This window comes from Pieris brassicae, chromosome 11 (genome assembly GCF_905147105.1).
Source record: "Pieris brassicae chromosome 11, ilPieBrab1.1, whole genome shotgun sequence".
NCBI lineage: Eukaryota > Metazoa > Arthropoda > Insecta > Lepidoptera > Pieridae > Pieris > Pieris brassicae.
Genome location: NC_059675.1, coordinates 11,388,747 through 11,411,368, shown reverse-complemented (window position 1 = coordinate 11,411,368; position 22,622 = coordinate 11,388,747). Strand labels below are relative to the sequence as shown.

General features: G+C 32.8%; 1 protein-coding gene across 2 annotated transcripts in view; it reads left to right on the top strand.

Annotated features, from left to right (window-relative positions):
- The first annotated feature begins 310 nt into the window (after positions 1-310).
- Positions 311-22,622, top strand: part of LOC123716703 — a 42,137-nt gene continuing 19,825 nt past the window's right edge. Inside the window, exons 1-4 of one of the 2 annotated variants that reach the window (XM_045672562.1) lie at positions 311-461; positions 3,491-3,546; positions 18,507-18,554; positions 20,964-21,037. In XM_045672562.1, coding sequence (XP_045528518.1) covers positions 3,510-3,546; positions 18,507-18,554; positions 20,964-21,037 — 159 coding nt within the window. In that variant the 5' untranslated portion in view covers positions 311-461; positions 3,491-3,509. Of the gene's footprint in view, positions 462-3,490; positions 3,547-18,506; positions 18,555-20,529; positions 20,667-20,963; positions 21,038-22,622 lie in introns of those variants that run through there. The other variant, XM_045672563.1, reaches the window with a different exon arrangement.

Below are 22,622 nucleotides of genomic sequence, written 5' to 3'. Positions count from 1 at the left end.
TAAAAAGCATATAATCTGCCCATAAAGGCGATCAATTCATTTACTTTTTCAAAATCCACATTCATTTGTTTTACAAAGTACACCGTGTTACCATATTTTCAAACATATAAAGTGTGCATTGGACTTCTCCAATGCTCGGTAAAAGCCTAGTAATCGAGTGCAGCAAATACGTTCGCCGTAAATGTTGTATGTTTTATAACCAGTTTATAAGGTATTCTGAAATATTCGTTCGGGAATCGCATTTTCACCAACCGGCTCGCTGCCTAGCACTCGCCGGCACCGGCAGACGGCAGTCGCTTTCCAATCCCCGTGACGTTTACACGTCGAATCGAACCTTTCCATTTTTCTCACATGTGACTTTAACTTGTGTTGTGACTGTGAGTTAACAGTTACTGAAGTATAGAGGGTTTTAGTGAGGATACGTGCTTCATTGAAGAATCAACAATCTAGATTAAACGCAGGTTTGTACCTCGCACAAAGTTAACAAGATAGTTTGTATTTGCATTGAAAGAAATTGAATATTTCTTTAAATTAGTAAATAATAATAGAAGATTTTATCCAAAGTATTCATTTCCTTTGGAAAGACATAATTTGCTTAAAATTTAATAAATTATTCTGTAATTCATACAACAATAATAAATAATACGTTCAAAATCTTAAGTATATTAGTTTGTTGTTTCTAATACATAAATTACGACAGCTAGTTCTAGTCCTTTCCTCTTAAAATCAGCTTCTATGTTATTTAAACTGGTTCTATGTTATTGAGACAAATAAAATTTCTTCCTATTTACAAGAAGGCACTTTTATCTTCCATTATTTATTTATTTTCAACGCATTATAACATTATTTCGAGCTCGGATTTATTTATTTATCTTTCAGTTGTATATGAAAATGTAAGAATTGATTGAACAGATTCTACTTGGATAATTTTAGGCAAAAATAATAAGGAATAAAAATGTTTGTGGAGTTTATCGTAATTAATTGTTTACTCCACTTCGCGTTAAATGATTAGATCTCCGCCTAAAAATAAATATCATTATTTTAAGTTTGGGAGATCACAAGTATCAATCAAGTATAGAATATAGGAAGAACAAGATCCAAAATACCATTATTTTGTCATCTCGTTGGTCAGTCTTGTCTTGTGTCATTAATTTGTCATCTTCTGGTAATTTTTGTAAGTTAAAAGGACTACAAAATGACGCATGTTCTCGATCTACCGCGAGAATTAAAAAAGAAACTGAAAATAAAATTACACGCAAACTTTCGTACATATACTCTGAAGAGTCGTGATAGAGCTACTGAAATTGGAGCTTGAAACTGGATTTAAATTAAGGTTTAAAAATACGGTCCATATTTACAAGTCGGTAATATACCGTTTGTAATTTTTAATACCCTAGACGAATTTTGTCTAAAGGAAACCTCGTTAAAAAAACAAAATTGTATTTAAACAATTTTCAAAATATACTTGAACCGGGAACCGATCTGGCTGTGGACATTGGCAACTTGTTATGGCGTCTATGTCAAATAATTTTTTAAACCTGATAAAATCAATTATTAGGCATAAATATGTTATGTAGACAGTAATTTCCTTTAAAAAAACCAAGTATTTTGTACGACCTCCATTTTGTAAACTAACTATAATCTATCTTTAAAAGTCTCTATAAATATAGAAGCAACATAATCTATCGCATTTCATCGTAAATATAAATTATCAATTTTTAGGCTCTTGACTTTTGACTAGAATGACTTAGCAAAACTTTCCCTTATTTGTTCAAAATGCACAGCCAATGCAGTACATAAAAGCAATATCTAAAACGGTTTGCATACATTTGTTTTCATAGAATTTTTAAGTGAGTCCGAACAATTTTGTAGCACGCAATTTACCGTTTCAGCTGCCCCCGCGGGAAAATGGCTGAGCTGACACTGACATAACGTTTTGTAGGAATTGCTTTGAAAATGATACCTAGGTAACACTGAAAATGTTTAGAAAATGAAAAACGGCTTAATGTAGAAAGTTGCGAAGTAATCTCCGTGCCTCTCTACACATCGTCGCATTCGATGGAACCACTGAGAAAAGCAGTGGGCCCATTCTTCCTCAGGGTTCTCTTTTATGGCATTTCGTAAGCTTTTACCGCATCAACAGGGCGCGTAAAGCGATTACCTCAAATTTTATCTTGTAGAAATGAAAGTCGCAGCCTATGATAGCTTTGTTGTTGAGTAAGCCCACAACGAAAGTCATAATCATTGACTGAAAATTTTCTCGCGTTAGGTTCATTTTCACGTGTAACATAAGTTTTAGATTTAGTTTAAATATCCAGACTATGGTTGCTCAAGCTCAATTAGATTTAAATGCTCTATCTTGTTGGTTTCAACAGAATCTGCTAACCATTAATATCTCAAAAACATCGTATGTAATATTCAGGGCAAAAAATAAAAAACTTTCCTATCTTTCAACCGCTAATAGTTCAAGACGTTGAAATCACTAACAAAAAATAGGAGAAATATCTGGGTCTTAGAATAGATACATATTGAAAGTGGAACTTTCATATATCACACATAATTACCAAACTAAAATCACTTATATTGGATTTTGGTCAATATCAAAATGTATTCTGCGGAATACAGGTTGCGATCCGTACGTCATTCATTCATAATTGTTTAGTCAAGCCACATATCATATATATAATTAAAATATGCGGAACAACATGTAAAAACAAATTGTCTAACTTACAAACACAACAAAATAAATTAATAAAAGCACTATTTAGATACGATTTTTTAACACAGACTAATAAAATCTACCAAGAAACCAAAAATATGACGATTAAACAACTATATGTTTATAGCACCTGTATCTTAATTAAAAAAAAATTAAATAACTCTCTCCATAGTAGCTTATCATTCAAAAAATCAAACACTCTACACGCTCTACACTACACGCAATACTCGTCGAGCGAGTTTGCTTATCTTGCCGAAACCGCGCACAAATTATTTGAAGAGGTCCATCAGGTATAAGGGTGTGCAATTATTAAATCAATTACGCGTCAAATCAATCGCGTTTAACAAATTCAAAAGGGCATTAAACATACATGTCTTTAAACATTATTTGCCGCCAATTCACAAAAACAAATGTCAAATGAATGCAATTCACTACATTAGGTTACCAAAAAGTAGGACTTTTTGTTTTTATTTTTGTTATGTATTGTATATTTGTATATTTGTTTTTGTGTTTGTTGTAGGAATTTAAATTAAAAATAAGTTTTCATTAGCAATGTTTCTAACTGGCCAGTTCTAAACATTTTCAGTGTTACCCAAGTATTCAAAGTTTTACATAAATATACTAACTAATCATTTTAATAACCTTGGTTTATTAAACGGTATCAAATATCGCAATAAAAAAGAAAAATAACCGTACTTTTAATACTTTTAAGCCCAAGCAATTATCTTAGGTACTAGCTTGAAGTTAAATATAAATAATATTTTTTTACAGAGGGAGTTCCGGCTACATTATGTTTTCCTTGTGCCGCCGCTACACAGATGAATACGGTAAGTACGATCTTTTGCATAAATTCCTGTCTCATTTAATGATGAAGATGAAACTTACTTACAAATTCTCAAAGCTTGTGGCGTGGGCTTTTGGGTGACAAGCCGATTACTTCACCATGGTTGCCATTACTTTCGGAGCAAATGTTAAATGCGCACATAGAAAAAAAAATATTACACACAGCTTGAAGTGGGAGAAATACATCTTAGAAATTCATACCTTTAACCTTTCTAGAGGTAGGAATTTCTACGTCTGATCTTTTTAATGTTCGGCGGCGGTTTTGATAAATGCGTCTACGGAAAGTTGTGTGCGCCTTAATTGAACTGAATTTTACGAATGGACACAATTGCAACACTTGGCGATGGTGGAAGTTGGTGGCTCTGTACAACTCCCGTATCCTTGGTGCGGGCCAGACTAAACAACTTTTAAAGTTTTATAAAATAATAGACATAACCAACTGTAACAATGAATAATAAACAAAATAGAAACACATATTAAAGTAATAAGTTAATGATTAAGGCAATCGCGGTGTAGTCTATGTGGCTTAAGTGGTAATTACTTTGCTCTATTAGTGTATGTTTTGTTTACACATGTACATATACATATGAATGCATAAAGTAAAATAATGTTAATTACCGCACGGTCACATAGCACGTTGAAAGGCTTTGAGGTATGTTATTGAGGTTACCCAATCCACCAGACGTTAGACCACCAAATCGTACATAGCTATTTTATATATACATATTAATCCAGACTATTTTTAACTCTAGTTTCTATGCGAATTGCGTAATTGTTGATCAATATATTGAATTATCTTGATAAAAAATTTGAATTTTAAATATTCGAGTCGTTGGTAATATTTTTATTACAGAAATTGGCGGAACCAAGAATATAAATACACCTAAACCGCCTCGTTTATTTATTTACAGCATACATGCAAAAATAATAATTATATACTTAACTTAATAACTTATATACTACCTTAAACTACTTCTATTGTTTCTACTTAGAAAATTAAAAACAACTTATATTCATCTGTCAGTCTTCCCAAACCTTCTTGCGCGGATTCGGTGACTGCTGGCGGAGGACAATTCCTGACCTCACTCCGACAGCAGGGCATGCCTCCGGGATCTGAAATACTTTTTAGGCTGATGCAGTTTAATCAATTCCTCTTATTACGGTCTTCCTTTTTTGTATTGGTTTTTGGATCTCTAGAAGCTTCTAAGATTCTCATGAGTCTCCTGTCACTCGAGTCTAGTGATTTATTAATAAAGCATGACATTCAACCGACTCATAAAGTTCTTTTTCAATGTACAAGCCATTGTTCTTGACCTCTGCGGCCTTGATGTGACGGAGTGTGCGCTGATGTTTAACCGTGAACCAGAAGAGAGCTCTCTGCAGCCGTAGCCTAGAAAATATCCATTTAATGATAATTTGTAGACAACAAAGTAGAAATGAAAACAATACTAGGTAACGATATTCCAGGAACAATATTTTATAGTTTATAAGAAAAAGTAATGCAAAGCATAAAAAAATGAGTTAAGTTCGGCGACGGTTGTTCGGGGGGATGGGGAGGGGTGGTGTAAAAATAAAAGATCTAATAATTAAGAAAAACACTTCTTGAACGGATTGAAACTATGTATTATTATTAAAAACTTATAATCAAAACTTTAAAATGATGTAAATAATTATAAGTTTTTAATAAAAATACATAACTTCAATCCATTCAAAAAGTGTTTTTCTTAATATGTAAAAGCTATGTTAACAAAAGACTATCTAATAATTATAAAAATTGTAATAATTAAGGACGGCGGGGTTGGATTCGATTAATTAACGAAAACTGAAACGTGAGATCTTAATTGGTTCTCAACTAGTAAAGGGTAACACGTGTTAAGTAGACCTAACATAACACAATTGTTGTTAAAAATCCTATTTCTTGAAGCGAGAATCTTATGGAATAACCATGAACAACAAAACAATAAGTAAATTTATTGTTACAACTATACATTTGTATTGTTTGGTACACGTATTAATAATAAATACGTTACATAGTATACGTACACTCTAATCGTTTGTTAAAACCTAAACATAATAATCAAATATAAAGTATTTACAAATTTCTTAACCTACATAGTAATAATAAAAGTATTAAAAATTTATTAAAACAAATTTAAAAAGTTTGGTCCCTGTGGCATTGTATATTATATTAAAAACTTAGTTTATGTATATTGTGGACGGGACTTTTGTTTAGGTGCTTTTAAAGTGATATTAAATGGGTGTTAGACTGCGCTGTGTTGGTCCCGTTGTGTCCTCGAATTTAATTTCCGCGCGGTTCGTTAAGCTTCAACATTCATCAGTACAATTTGTCCTGTTATTTTGTTTATGTCGTTGGTGATTTTATGTATACTACTGGGTTTTGTTATTACATTAATATTTAAAAAAAAAATCCCATACGGGATACACGTTTTTGTTCTTTTTCTCTATAAATTGGCGCTAATTGACTTTTCGTTATTTTTACAATCAACCACCTATGTCATAAAGTGAATAAAATATATATAAATAAAATACTTATAATTAATTAGTAAAAGCAATGTGACCAGCAGTTACAATGTTTTTATTCGTTTTACTCAAATTGCATGTACTAAAAATACAATGGATATTTCCTATCGACAATTTTTACAAGAGTCGTTGCTAGTTTGTGTTACGCTTTTGTGCGAAAAGAAGGGAATTATCATCATAGGAGATACGTTAGGCAAACCTCGTCTTGCGGCGTAGGCGCCAACCTCTGCCCTAATTAGGGCTTTTTTGACCTCTTACACAAGTTGTGATACATATAAGTTGTAAGAACACGCTATAAATTACTTGTAATAATACAATTATTGTACTTTCGAAATCACAATTGAATTAATGTTTGCTAACAAGACATATTAAGACTTTTTAATCATCACTAGAATTAAAACTGTTTAAGTGCTGTAAAGAGTAATGCTTTCTCGGAAGCAGCACTAATTTTTTTAACTAAAACCTTAATTGTTCTACTTGCTCCAAATGTTAATTTTATTCTAAAGGCGGGAGTTAAGTTCGTTGACGATCGTTAGGGATGTATATGTTATATACAAATATATGTTAAATGAAATGGGTGTCAACTCTCTTGATCTCTCTATTTGCGTGTTGTTCCCACGAGAATGTAAGTGCGTGCTCCTATTTCACCATGCCTCCTGCTGATGTCGCGTGGAACATGGTGTGATGGTTGCAGCTCCTTATAAACGTTGTGTAATGAAAAAAAAATTGGTAATTAAAATTAATGCCCGAGAGTTTATTGCCAGTTCTTCTCTTCCCTTCTACGCCCTTGATTTGAGAACTGGCATGTAAAATTAGAAGCATTTAATGTGTATTATAGACGTTCATAAGTGTACATTGTGTTACCTACAAATAAATGATTTTTGACTTTGACTTTAAGATAAAATTAGGGGTAGTGGGGTTGCGACGGCAACAAAAATCTATCTTGGCTAATAATTCTTAAATCTAAGCACTTTAACATGAGTGTAGTCGATCTATTGGACATTATCGGAAACATAAATTTTATATTACAATTTATGAGTGTGGGAAAAACTAAAGGCCTTATTTTGGCTTCAAGTGTGCGATAATTGCTTACAATTGGTTCAGCTTCTAAATATTAACTAACATATATGTATCTATGTTACATAAGTCGAGTCAGATATTATTTTGCAGGAACTCGTACAAGCATTCCTACGTTGTATTCTTGTATGGAGCAACTCTGCGCTCTATGACTACTAACATCAGTACGTTATTTATTAAGCTCGGGGAAACGGAGCTAACTGAATAGTGTTGGTCTAGTGGCTTCAGCGTACTACCAATGGATTTTCTATCTATGTGCGCATTTAACATTCCCTCGAACGGTGAAGGAAAACATCGTGAGGAAACCGGCTTGTTTAATTAAAACATTAATTTATTTCAAATTCATTGGCAATAGTGAAGACCATCCGCCTTCCAGCCTATGAGACAATATGCAAGTTGATCTTCAGTTTCTGCGGCCGATTGGAGCATCAAGGTCATAATTGAAAAAGCTGGGATACCACAAGGCGGTACCTGACCCTTTTCCATCTGCATACCAATGACTTGTTGTAACTTAGCCACATTCATTGCTTTGCTTTGCTTTCATAGTGCTGGTGTTTACACTCTGGCTCTTTACACTTACCGTATATATATTTTCGGCTGGTTGTCGATCATTACTGGACCAAACTGATATCTGAAGTCAAAACTATGCTACGTGGAGCTTCAGACTGGGGTCGACTAAATTTAGTCCTGTCTAGACTGAAGAAGACAAGTGTTTTATGGGTTTTTCGCAAAAATAACACCCTTCGTCGCTGATCCTTAACACAGATCACAGCCACAGATCCAGTAGGCAGTTTGCACCCCTATTCTATAGAAAAAAAAACTATGTTTTTCTACGCTATAAATAAGTCCATAAGAATTCATAATAAAATCACACTCATCCGAAGCTAGTCACCGTACATGATATAAAGCAATTTCACAGAAAAGTTTCTAAGAACCAATCTCACTGATTGAATAACTGCTTCATATCTATCTTTTTCGGAAATTTTCATTTTACATATTTCACATTTTCGATTAAATGTTTTTAAGCTTGTTTGGTAAGGACTTGTTTGGTCAATTGACGATATTGGTCCTCGTTTGATCTTTCATACCGTTTTTTTATCTAATACTAAGATTCTTTTATTATCTGTCACAACTTATGTGCAGAACGACCCATTAACACAAGGTTACCTTACGAAATGTAGGTACGACTTAGTGCAATCAGCACAGTATCTTAAGTCTGCGGTAACAACAGTTATTAACATATACAATATCATGTGTCATTGTATAGGCGACCCAGGCGTGTATTTCGAAACGTTATTTGATAGTAAAAGGTTTTTTTTTAATTCTAAGTGGTGTTTATGTTATGCGTGAGCTTATAAGCTTAAAAAAAATTATACACAGAAGGATAAAGACACAATCAAGAAGTGGGTATTTAATTCTATCTTAAGGGGGTCAAAAGTTAAAGTTGACTTCAGGCTATAGAAAGATGTATGTGTGACCCTTATACATTATACGTTGTATACATACTTAAGGATCAATAGATACATACAAAAAATATAGAAACAAGCGACTATTATTTTAACATCAATCGCAACATAGATTTTTTACTGTCTGAAATGCCTGATTTTTTTCTAACATTAATGTCAATACAACATATAATTGGGTACTACCTGGGTTTCAGACGGAAATCTCTTTACACATCGGCTAAGTAGCTAATGATAGGAGACTCAAGGCGTCGCAGGATCTCGGGGCGGTGGGCATTCATAAAAGCCCGATCGATAAAACATGTTTCCAAACTCCCAACTGTGACAATCTCGCTTCACGTTCTGTCCACTGCTACTGTAAGCCAATCCTATCTGAATGGCGCTTACTGCAGACCGCAATGAATTTCAAAGCTTTATAAGTTAATTCCCAAGCACATTTCCGAGTGTCAGGGTCCCAAGATTGGACATACAAAAGATGGGGAAACCTCTGAATTTCTTTTGTTGCACATATTGTGAAAGGACCTTGTTGATTTAATTTACTCGGAAAGTGCTACGATGATTTTTAGTCTCTATATGTTGTTATTTAATATGTGGCATTCAATTTTATAATAAAATAAAAGATACCATAAGACAGATTTCATTGGCACTAACGATCTTGAATGAGATCTGCTTAAATTAGACAAACCTTACCAACCTACACCCATATTATATAAAACATTTTCATGTTATATAGTTAATGTATTTCTAATTATAAAAAGATATTCATAATAATGTTACGATATACAGCGATGGCAATTTATGGCAGCAGTTTTAATAAAAAGTTCTTACTGCATTATTTGTGACGTACATATTTTAAAATTAGCTTATTATCTATTTTCACGGCCTAGATAAAGTGACAGAGAAGGGACTTATTCGCGTTTATTATGCAAGAGCATGATTTTCAAGGTCCATTTTGTATACAAGGCTGAATAAATGTACTTAGAAATTCTAGATTTTTGTTCAGCTTTTTGTACTGAGGGTGAGTAACATGATAACTTTGTAGCTTTTTTCTTTTAATTGTTTTATCTAAAAATTGATAAAGAATTTGAAATTTTAATTGTCATATTTATCATCCGAATTTGTGCGACGTCGGAGACGAGAATGTCTTTTCAGAGGTATATGTGTAATGATATCAAATCAGTCTCTTTTGAGATGAAGATATAGGGTTGTATCACAATTGTATACATCATAATACTTAATAACATAGAATTGCTCTCCGTAATGGGCTTGTTAACTTTATAAGCATTCACTAGCGCCGGTGTAACTCTGCAACTCTGTAACGCTGTAACGCACGCTGTAACTCGCAATAGCGTCTTCAATATAATGAGGTTGTATAGAGTTTATAGAAAATATTATAATTATAAATAGTAGTGTATGTTAGTTATATCGTTTCCTCGATAAATTAGAAGGGTTCAACTATCTTATGCCATTTGCAGAATTACATCTGATAAGCCGTTTGGTCACAATAATGTTTATTCATTCGACGGCGTGTGTCAGGCACAGGAGGCTGATCACCCACTTGCCTATTAGATTGACAAATGATCATGAAACAAATTCAGAAATCTGAGGCCCAGACCCAATTAGCGTTGTAGAGCCACTGATTTATTTTTTATTTTTAAAAATATAATAGATAATTACCATTGACAATTTTATTTTTACAAGTCGCCGTTTTTGAACGTCGTCTAGTAGAATTTAATTTGCAATGGTGTTAAATTAATCGAGCAATATTTTTCTCAATTTATTTTGTATGAGAAAATAGGGTTTTTAGTTAACTGTATTTTCCTTGTACTGTTACGAAAATATGCTCGTTACACATTACCCTTGCACTATAAAAAATGCCATTACGTTTTTTCTATGTTATATATCAGTGACTCTTGGCGACATGACTCGTTCATAATCTTATTATAACAACTGTTTTGTCCAAGTTTCAGTCACAAACAGACGAGTAAACAAAACAATATTCATGTTAGAAACGACCCATAAATTCGTCTCCGATAATAGAGAAATAATAGCACTTTTTTATCAACTTTAGTAAAACTCAGAAATTACGCAATATTGGATTATATTTAATTCCCCATTTATTGAAATTGAAAGGATAAGAATATTTATAAAAATTTACAGGGATATATATGTGCGAAGTTCCTAAATATATTTTTAAAATTTTCAGTGAACCTTTTTATTAGGTAGGTGGTGCGGGTAAAGTAGACTAAAATTACGAGTAATTAAAGAAATCAAGTGCCTGACTACTAATGCCTACGGATGTTACAAATATTTAGTTTTACAATTGTATATTTAATTTTTATTCACGGCGTATTGTCAGTCATTTTATGGACCCGTTTTCCCAGAAGGCGAACACGTTTAGGTTGCTATTGGGTTTGCCAAGTTTCTGCACTGCCAGAGGTATGTAGATATTTCCGATACCAGAGATGACAGTTTTAATTCCTTCATTTAGAAAAGGGTAGCATCCATCATGCATTGTGTGCATGTAACCAATGGTATCCTGAATGTGTTGATTACAAAGAACATGCACATCCTTAAACGTTTATCTGGCCATGCCCCACTATAGGGGTGTTTGTTTTATTTTTGTTTTTTACTACTCAATACTAACAAAGCAACTAACACCGAATTATTACTAACTCTCAATAAAAAATATTAATTAGTAACACGATATCAAAAGATAACATACAGACATAAACTATGGAACATATATATAGGAATAATAACAATAAATCGATCGATAGTGGAACAATTAGATCGATCAACTACAAATATCCGCACAATCAGCCAAATATAAATAGGCATGCAAATGTCATATCAATTTTTACAATGTCATATAATAAGAACATTAAGATAATGCTAAAGTTGAGTTATTTACAATTGGTGTCAAACCTATGGTCCAAATACTCGTCTACGCGCAGGCACCTTACCCCTTACTTAAAATAAACTACTAAGTGATGTGGTAAACTTGACAAATAATAAATTTAAGAAAATTATAAAACAGAAGCAGAAGGAAAGCTTATTATAAAATATCGGATAACCTAGAAGATAAGGTTGGAATTGAAACTAATTTGCTTCAACTATTTAATTTAATTAAACTTTAACTAATATAATATTGTAAATAACTAAAGACGATCAAAAAAGAAAAAAAGCTAGCCTGAGTTTCTTGCCTTTCTGCTTGTGTGCGGGTCGCGATTCCGAACAGGCGGTAGAGTTGACAATTCAAAGTGACCAGGTGATTCAACTGAATGAATGAATTTTGATTTAATTTGATTTGAGTGCCCTTGAGATTTAAATAAAAGTGAGTTCCTTTGTACCTTCGTTATCGTATTCATATAACTGTCCATAAAAATATAATCATTTCAACGTAGAGAATTCTTGACGCTTTTTCTCCGTTCGCTGTAAAATTTTACTAAAAGAGTGGGTACCAGCGGTTAGATTGTTTTGCAATTATTTCATTTTATGTAGAACGGGCTTCAATAATGTGCCTGTTTAAATGTTCTTCCAGTACGGTTATTACACCATGTAATAACCGTACTGGTTATAATATATATATAATAATAATAAAATACCAGCAACGTACGAAAAAAAATATTTCTTAAGTTATTTATTTTGTCTTTATATGATACATCATTATTTAATATTAATGATTATAATTATCAATTTTAAAATAAATGGTTCTTGGTATCCTGCCAAATTATAAGGTCGCTTTCTATTTTGTAAGCGTATTTTTATTCGATCTCTAATAAATTGTTAACATATATTTAAAACACAAACTCAGGTGGGATTGGGTAGGAAAAGCGCTACTTAATTTGTTAAGGAAAGTTTCGCCACCTATTCATATTAAATATGACACCAAAAGAAAACTGTGGCTACTCCATTTTGGCGCCCATCTCTACGCCACCAATTCGGAGACCGCGGGACGAGGTAGCGCGGGAAGGTCGAAAAGGTCTCTCTCAGGCTAGCCGTAATACGCAAGCGACATACTTAAAATTAGCTTTTGGCCAAGTATATGCATTTTGAACTCTTTAATTAAAGTTATTAATATTATGTATGTACTTCGAACATTGAATTAGGTATATTAAGTGAGCAACCAATAATAACATAATTCTTTACGTTTATGAATAGTTTTGTTTATATTTACTAAATACATTTAACTAAAATAAAGTCACAACTGTATAATACACAATCTTTATAGAGTCATCGTGTCAGATTTTTCTCACAACAGTATTTTCTTTATTCATTTCCAAACACTACGTTGCATACAGAAATATAATACAATTGTCGTAATTAAATGAAAAGGACCGACCGACTGACCGCCTCATCGCTTTCGAGCGATCACTTCCAGGCAACCACTGTGAGAAAGAAGAAAGAAATTAAATTAGATAGAAGAAGTGCAAAAATACTTAAGATATAACTATTGGAACAAAACAATGCAATTAAAAAAGGACACTTGAAAAAGAAAAAGTACACACGAATAACGATAATTTTAGAACAGTTTCACATCAGTTAGTATGAAAGTTGATGTGGACAGGTAATGTTACAATAGAGATTTAAAGGTAGATAGATATTGAGCTAAGCGAATAGGGACGGGAAGTGAATTCCATAGCCTCACTATGTCAACTATTTTCTTTTTTTCTTGTTCATTGCGGAGTTGTTCGGATGAATACCTGCAGCTGAGTTTCATCATCGGACGTCGAGGCAGAATACGAAATTTCACCCATTTCACCTCGACGTCCGCCCTTCCACGACTGAGCATTTTTAAGGCAATTTTTGCCGCTCACCACCGCTATGTGGAACCAGCGGCGCACTGAAGTATTTCCGAACCAATTCGACTTAGGGTTCTTCAAGAAAAGAGCGTACCAATTCTTAAAAGGCCGGCAACGCACTCGCGAGCCCTCTGGCATTGACAGTCTCCATGGGCGGCGGTATCACTTAACATCAGGAGAACCTCTAGCGCGTGCCAACTGTGCTATAAAAAAAATTAACAGCTTTATTTTATATTCACGTTTTACAGGCATCAATGATTATCTGATTAGCCAATAGCCATAAATGATTAATCTTCAGTGATTTATTAATTTTATTTCTCTTTATATAAAAAAATATGCTTATACGTAAATACACTGAAACAGATGCAATGTCATTTAGCACAGTAAGCTCGTAATATTTAGCTACTTTTAAGCATTTAGTAAAATTCTAACTGCTGTAAAGCTATAATAGTGGATATCTGTAGGATCGATCCGCAACGGGTGTGTTCAAGCACCCTTATCGAAAATCTCTTTAGAATAACAAAGTAAATCTATCATTTTCGGTATGAAGTGCGAGGGATAAAGGATAGTTTTAGTAGTCGTTAACATCCGAGGATCAGAAACCACAGCATTTTATAGACATGTTTTGATATTGTGTATTAACAATTCCTGTAAATTATATGCTTTCTTAAATTTTCCACCATCTTTAATATAACGCAAACGTATGAGTAACGTATTTAGTAAGATTTGTATTGTGGCTATAAGAATTTTCATTTTCAAGGTATAAATAATAGAATAAAATAATTCGTGGCAGGACTATTTCTATCGATTTCAAACTTTAAATTTAAACCCTTCACAAGAGACAACGATTTAAATACATCTGAACGTCAATTGCCTAGAGAATCTTCGGCCATGTGGTTCAGGTATACAGGCGCTAATTAAAGATTAAGTTGGCGCCTGGTACATAGTAGTAGCTTTCCTCGCTCAACGAATAAGTATCGCAATACAGCGAGGAAATGCTGCAAGCGTAACACTGTCACAGGGACAAAACTTTCTAAATTTCTTTTAATTATATTTATTTATTAATATATAATAATTATTATTACTATGTAGGTTAAGAAAATTGTTAATACTGTATATTGAATTTTTATGTATAGTAAATTTAAAATTGTTTAGCATCTACTCCAGCACATGAAAAATCAATAGAAACTTAGTTGGATTTGGTTTTATTTTAAAATTCAACAATGCCGGTTTGCACAGAATGACCCACAGCATAAATATATATAAAACTATTTCGTAACCTCGGCCAACAAATTAATTGGGATGTTGTGGAACCGGGTCAAGCTCTAACAAACGATCATTGCTTTAATTTTTCTGATATTTTATTTTTAAGAATACCCTGTAGATGTTTCATTTATTTCAATTTGCAACTCTGAATTCTTTTTTCATATCTAAATGAAACAACTAAATGTAAGAGAACTCATAATAACGACTATATCAATTGAAGAGAAATGACATTTCCATAACTTAAACAGGTTTGAGTCTTTCTATCTGGCGCTGCTTCATTTCCTTCTGAGTCAATAGATATTAGCATAAAAGTAATAACGGGCCTGTCTCAGCGACTAAGGAGACACCTGCCTTGCAGTTAAAAAAATATGAAACTGGACGATGAATGCCTGTATATTTAGGGACATAAATTACATTCTAACCTAACCTTACCTATTTTCCCATGAAATGACATGATTACTTATATTTATACAAGCTGTTCGGTACTGAATTCAAGCTTTCCTTTGTGATTAAAGTAATATATAAATATTCCTTGGTTTAATAAAGACATGTTATATATACATATACACTTAAATAGATTGTTTTTATACAATTTCGAAGTTTCAAAGAATTTCTTGCAACAAATTTCCTACTAACCGTAATTTCGTGTATCAAGCTCTTAATGAGGTTTATGTTTCAATTTACTTTATGTTGTTTATTTTTTGTTTTATTTTATGGTTGTTTGTAATTTTTTTCTTTACTAGAAGTTCCGTGGCGGTTGTTGTTGATATGTTAAGATATGTTAAATGAAACACTTTGTTTGAAACTGGGTGTCAACTAACATTAGTCATTTAAAATTTGAGCTTATTACTAACATAAAATTAGGGGTTACGATGCTAACAAAAACTAACTTGGCTTATCTAAGAGTTCGTCGACCTTTTGCTAACATTTGGTTTACGCTTATAATTATTAAGTAAAATATACATATATGTAAATTAACTAATGTTAGGTTACATAACTCTAGTTTGAAATTTTTATGTTTTAACATATTTGATATGTATGTGTGTGTGTAAAATTTGTGAAGTCATATTTTAGGACTTATAAATAAATGTGCTATAGCTAGACACATATATATATATATATATATACGTGGGTAGCACTGAAAATGTTTAGATCTGGACAGTTAGAAACATAGCTAATGAAAATTTTGTTTTAATTTAAATTTTAGAACTAAAGAATTAACCTAATGTAGTATATTGCATTAATTTGTCATTTGTTTTTGCGATGTGGAGGCAGATCTAAAACTCTTGTTACACGTGAAAATTAACCTAACGCGAGAAAAGATTTATTAATGATTTATTATGACATTCAGTCAATGATTTATTATGACTTTCGTTGTGGGCTTACCCAACAACAAAGCTATAGATAGGCTGCGATTTGCATTTCTTAATGAAGCCCCGATCTCGTGCCACTATTAAGGCATAGGTAGGAGTCAAGTTCAAAAAATATTACACAAACATTTAGGCGTCAGGAAGCTTTGTACCAGATGGATTCCCCATACTTTAACCGACGACCAGAAACACCTTCGCATCGACTGGTGTCGCCAAATGTTAGATAACTGTAACGGCGTTGACTCAAATGCTGTATGTGACATCGTTACAAGTGATGAAAGCTGGATATATTGCTACGAACCCGAAACTAAAAGACAATCAGCTCAGTGGGTGTTTCCTTTCGAGGATCGGCCAACTAAGGTAAAGAAAGGAAGAAGTCAAGGAAAAAAGATGATTGCCTCATTCTTTGGTCGGAAAGGTCATTTTACGACAGTTATGCTAGAAGATAGAAGAACAGTTACTGCAGACTGGTATATCAATCGCTGTTTGCCTGTTGTCTTGGAAAAAAATCGCTAGCAGCGCCCTCGAAACAGGATCCTCCTTCACCACGACAATGCTTCAGCGCACTCCGTAAAACGGATTATTGAATATTTGACTATGGCAGGTGTGCAGAGATAATGAGTTATCCGCCATAAAGCCCTGACTAGGCGCCTTGTGAATTTCATTTGTTCCCAAGAAGTAAATATGAAATTCGAGGTATTTGCTTATGAGCCCTGAAGATGCGGTGAAAGCTTACGAAAATGCCATAGAAGAGACCCATTGCTTTTCTCAGTGGTTCCATCGATTGCGACGATGTGTATAGAGGAACGGAGATTACTTCGCAACTTTCTACATTAAGACGTTTTTTATTTTCTAGACATTTTCAGAATTACCTAGGTGTAAGCTGTTAATTAATATTTCTTTAAATTAAACTGTGTATAATATATATGAGAGCAATATATCTCTTAGTGTAGTTCCTATTATAGAGGTCATTAGTTCGCACTCCGACTGTGCACAAATTAATACGAAGAATCTGGTATATCCCATACCCAAATATGAAACATGTATCAACACAGAACAAGAATCTATGAAGCATCCATTGAACAAACTAACTACATATACTTAATCTGAACATAAATACTGTTACAATTAAAAATAAATAAAATATTTAAAGAAAACACTCTTTCAACGGATTGAAGTTACATAAAAAAATAGTATTATTACAACTATTAAAAGCGTTAGCGGGATGTAATTTTTTTTACAATTATCTACGCAATTACAATTCGTTAAAACAAATGATCAAATATCAATTACTCGTATATGGCAATTCAATTATTCCCTGAGGTTTCATTAATATGTAATTTATAGTCCATATATCAAAGCTTTACACGAAAGTTTCGGATATCGCGCTTTCGCCACTGCATTGACTTTTACTTTTACCGAGCAAGTGTAATATAACATAGATTATTTTTATAACGCAAGCAGGTTATACATACTACGTACAGTTTTTATATATATTACTTTGTTTCAGTCCGGTTGAAGTGTATTATTTGATATGATTCAATGAAAATTCGGTTGAAGGTTCGTATAAACGGACAATGCATGCTGCGGTTTAAAAGGTTCTAAAGTCGAATTAGTTGCCTGTTAAGGAAAAAAAATATTGGATAATAAACACATAAATGCCAATAACTCACTGGATCATAATAGACTTTACTTGCACATCACATCGTGAAGTCACATTTCTACTTCGTTGAACGCAAATCTTTGTTATGCGTATGCCGGGTATAATAATAAAGATTATTATACCCGGCAGCGAGATGAAATATCAGGTTTTGTACAAATAAATCTGTTTTTCTAATACATTGAATTTAATGTAACGAAACAGATACAACTATACTGTAGTGTTTCATGCTTTTTTACCATATTAAAAAGTATATGAATAACATTCGCAATAATAGATCAGAAAAATTTGTGATAAAACTCGGGATATTTTAGAGCCATTCGTGAATATAAGCCAATATAAAGTACCCTTTGTTATACTTACTATTACAGTCAACGATGCATTATATAATACTTATCTGAAATTTTATATCAGTGTTTAATTTTAACATCATTTTATTATTGCATTTCTTAAATCAACCAAGCAGTTAGTGTATTAAAATGTATAAGTCTGTATTACCTAACATATTTACAAAAAAATAACGAACACACCTTATTTTTAAGTCGGACAGTCTCACGGCTGGCATATTATAAATTATTCTGAGAACGCTAATAACAATAATCAGTTAAGTACATGAATTGACCTTCTATGTGAGAGGCTAATTTTAATAAGTATGGTATATAATTATTAAAACATCGTTAATTTATATTATTAATGATGTTTTAATGTTGATAATATTCTCATGTAAATTTACTGATACGTAACATTTGTGGTTTGTTGCAGAACATAGCGGAACACAAATCAAAGGAGGGTACATGCTACGATATAAACGTAAGTAAGCTTAATTAGTATCATTATATATTTTTTAATTTAAAACATCGAAACCAATATTTGTAATTATATGTGTCTATATGAGTGCGTCGTACTCTTTGTCGACGATTAGATCAGGGAACTGTTTCATTTTTTTTAATTAGACCTTATTATCCGAAATCCCGAAGAAATTCTCTGAAAAGATATATGATCAGGAAGCTGGCAGAGTAATTTACGCTTTAAAAAGCATTTTCTGGACCTAAATGTCCAGAACTCTTTCTAGACACTCAGGTGTCCTACGAGATGTCTGATTTTTTGTGTTCTGCTAACTTCACAGACACCTATGCCATGGGAACACAAAATCTAGGAGTACATTAGTGTATTAAACTTCAGAATTTATAATTGTATTGTTACTAAGTAAGTTGTTAAAAAGTAAACAAAGATAGGAAGTTTTTGAATTAGGACTTTTGGTGAATGATGGTACTATAATTTTAATTTGATCTACAAATCTTTTTAAAATGGTGGTTTGTTGATAAACAGACTTCCGTAATCGTGAATGCAAACTTTTTGTTTTTTTTATTTCTATATTTACAACAATAATTTAAAATGTTGTTATTAGACCACCCCCACATGTCTCTAAAAGAATTCAAGCGATGACATTGACTTTAACACGCTTACTGATAGAGATCAAAAACCTACTCAAGTTCTATTGAAGATGTGATCGAAAGCGACTTGACACGCACTTGGGCGAAAGTTGCGGCCAAATGCCATTCAAGTTAAGAATCTTTATTTAACGATTTTGATGTTAGTCAGGAAATTAAAAAAAAAACACATTCAATTATATGTACTTCTCCTTCGGTTAAAACGATCTAGTTTGACACTACAATATATTACTCACAATATGTCCGCGGTGCATGTATTAATTTGAGAAACTCGCAACAAGCCGAGCGGTATATCTATTAAACTAACGAGCCCATCAAAGCACGATACTTGCAATACCCACGTGCAAGCCCAACAATCAATATTTGATACAGTAATTTATTCTCATATCAAAATCGTTGCGAACTTACTTCAAGATCACGATTAAAGAAGTACACAACACTAGTAACACTACTACTATTTAAGTGTTGCCAATTCCGCTTAATTAACAGTTTCTTTAAATCTTTTTCATAATATATGCTCTATTAAAATTTGATCCAGCAACTCTTTAAGACAATTTATCGCTGCACTAATGGGTTCCTACATATTTATTTTTATTGGTATGTGGATGTAGTAGAAGTCACTACAGTTACAATTAAAAGCTAAATTCGGCTAATTTTCAGTTTTTAAATATTTTGTTAATTTGATGTATTTATTTAGCGCTGTGTTGCCAAATAACATCTTGTCCCCGAGTGTCTTTGAACCACAGCTGTGCACGAATGGAATTTGCTTTCTATGTGCACAATTAACGAGCGCTCGTATACAGAAGGTAAACATCCAACGACTTTGTCAGGCTCAGAAGCATGATCACCACTATCATTTCACTCCACTCCATTTTTTATATTATATAACTGAATGTAAATTAAATAATCAAATTATATATTTAATGAAAATCATTAATCGAAGTCAGTATCTACCGAGTGTTATGTCAATTATAATTTTCTTTGGTATAACTTAGTTACTCAAATAAATGCAAGTTGGCATGCCCTAGAATCAACTAATTGAACGTTGCGGTATTAGACTTATTGACTACGTAGTTTCGAGTCGGTTTCATTACGAACGTGATTAAATTGGAATAATTATTGGTGTAATTACTGAAAATATAGTAAACTTAATAAGCTTAATTTTAACGTAATTGATATTGGTACAATATGTATAGTTTAATTATAAATTATGTGTGTTTATAAAAGACTTTAAGAGCTATCTCTCTCTCTCTCTAGAGAAACTACGAGATAACTCTAAAAGGTAACAAAATCAAAGTTGGAGAAAAAACTCTTATATATTTTCCGTCAGCTCTCCGGCCTTGCCAGCTATTTTTGTGCTTGTCCGAGGGAGGTGAGGCGTGTCACGTGCGACATCCAATGCGGCCGCTTGGTATCGTCCTTCGCCGCCTGCTGACGCCTAATAGAACATTGACGGATTCGAGAAAGCGGTGTATGATGTAGTAGATCGTTTTTGACAATGAAAAGCCGTCTTTTTTTTGAATCAATTTTCAAAGGCCTCTATAGTTTAGTTATTACGAAATATTAGGAGGATATTGGAGATATGTCCAAAAGAACAGTACAGTCTAAAGATCTTTATATCCTAAACATCCTGCTTAATTTGTAATTTCTAAATAAATATATTTTCTTTATACAAACTATTTTATGTACTTATTGTTTTGAGAGCTTTATATGTAGTTAGGTTCGAATGAATGTATACTGTAAAGTAATATTATTTCTTGTCTTTTAGGAAAGTACTTCTGGAACTCGTGGTCCGAAGAATGGGTAGTTCTATATGATGATTCAACTATGGCCTGGTTTAAGGTATGTATACAAAACATTTCGATTATAAAGGAAAATGTATATGAATATTTTGTTATTTTTAAAGAGATGGGTCTCGATTTCTACCTTTTAGAAAGTAAAATAGCCCATCTCAAGTCGTACGTTAGAATCACTCCAGTTCATTTTTCTATAAATGTGGGTAATTAATACTACGGTAATTGAAAACACCGTGCGGAAATTATAAAACGAAAAAAATACATGATAAGAACATAATTTCAAAGTCAAGAGCAGTAATTGTAGCCACTATATTTTATTTAAGTTGAACAAATTAAGTTATTATAAATATTAATTCTACGCATAATTCGAAAAATAAGAAACTGATATTTACCAGCAATGACAGGTTCGATATAACGTCTAATTAGATGCGTAATTGATTTCAAATAGAACATTAATCTCGCCCTTGTCACTATACTTCCGACATCTTGCTTCTGACGTTTCGTTTAGCTTATCTCGGGATGCTTATAAATCATAACGATTAGATATAAAAAATCGACAGATCAATAACCGTGACGATTTTAATTTATGGACTTTGATGGAAAACAATTGCTTTTGTTTCCCGTTAAGACATCATCCATTCATGAATCTAAAATAAATCGCTAAAATGTTGTGTTTTCAAAATCGAAAAATAATACCTTCGACCTACCCCGTCTGTGAAGAAAAGGGATATGCGACATTTATCGTATAAGTTCACTTTATTCTCTGTGACTTTTTTAGCCAATTTTCATATAAAGTTTTCCAAAGAATATTCTCATTCGTAGTAAGGCTCAGAGTAATGTTTTAAATCAAAACCCACCAATTAAAGAGAACAATATGAACAAACATCAGAAACTAATCAAACGCTTGTCCAGCTTGTTTCGTACTACAATAAAATATGCAAACGATATTGAGTTTTCCCTTGATATACAGAGCGTCTACATTCCCCCGAAACAACACCTTCTACTGGCAACTTTAATTAATACTTTAGTATAATTCAAATAACAACCGGTGTAAATGAGGGCTCTCAAATTCTTCTGCTTACGAAAAACATAAACCCTTTGTTTATGTGGAGAAGCTTAATGCTTACTTAAAATGAGTCTCAATATCTTATCACTTAATGAGTGTAATTGATTCTCTGAGATAATGAGAGTTTGACACAATTATATAATACTAACAAACAACATTAATTATGTTTTATTTAAATGGTATATATTCATGAAGGAAGAACATCTAACTTCTAAGAGTATACTCGCTGTGACAAACAACAAATTGCGATTCTGAAAAATAATAATCAAAAGCAAAAGCAAACATATTTTTTCTTTCAATATAGTACTGGCCAACAATAATTGAAAGGAACTACAAGATGCTAACAAATCCGGAAGAAATCGAAAGACACGGCGGCACACAAATCTAAACGGACGGCAGTAAAACAAGTATAGGAGTGGGCGCCGCTTGGTCGGAATGGAAAGATGGAATGGAAATAAATAGCAAGAAGATGAAGATGGCGCCCCACTGCACAGTATTTCAAGCCGAATTTACGGCACTACGATACGCGACTAGCCACATAAATGAAAATAAGCGTAACGCTAAA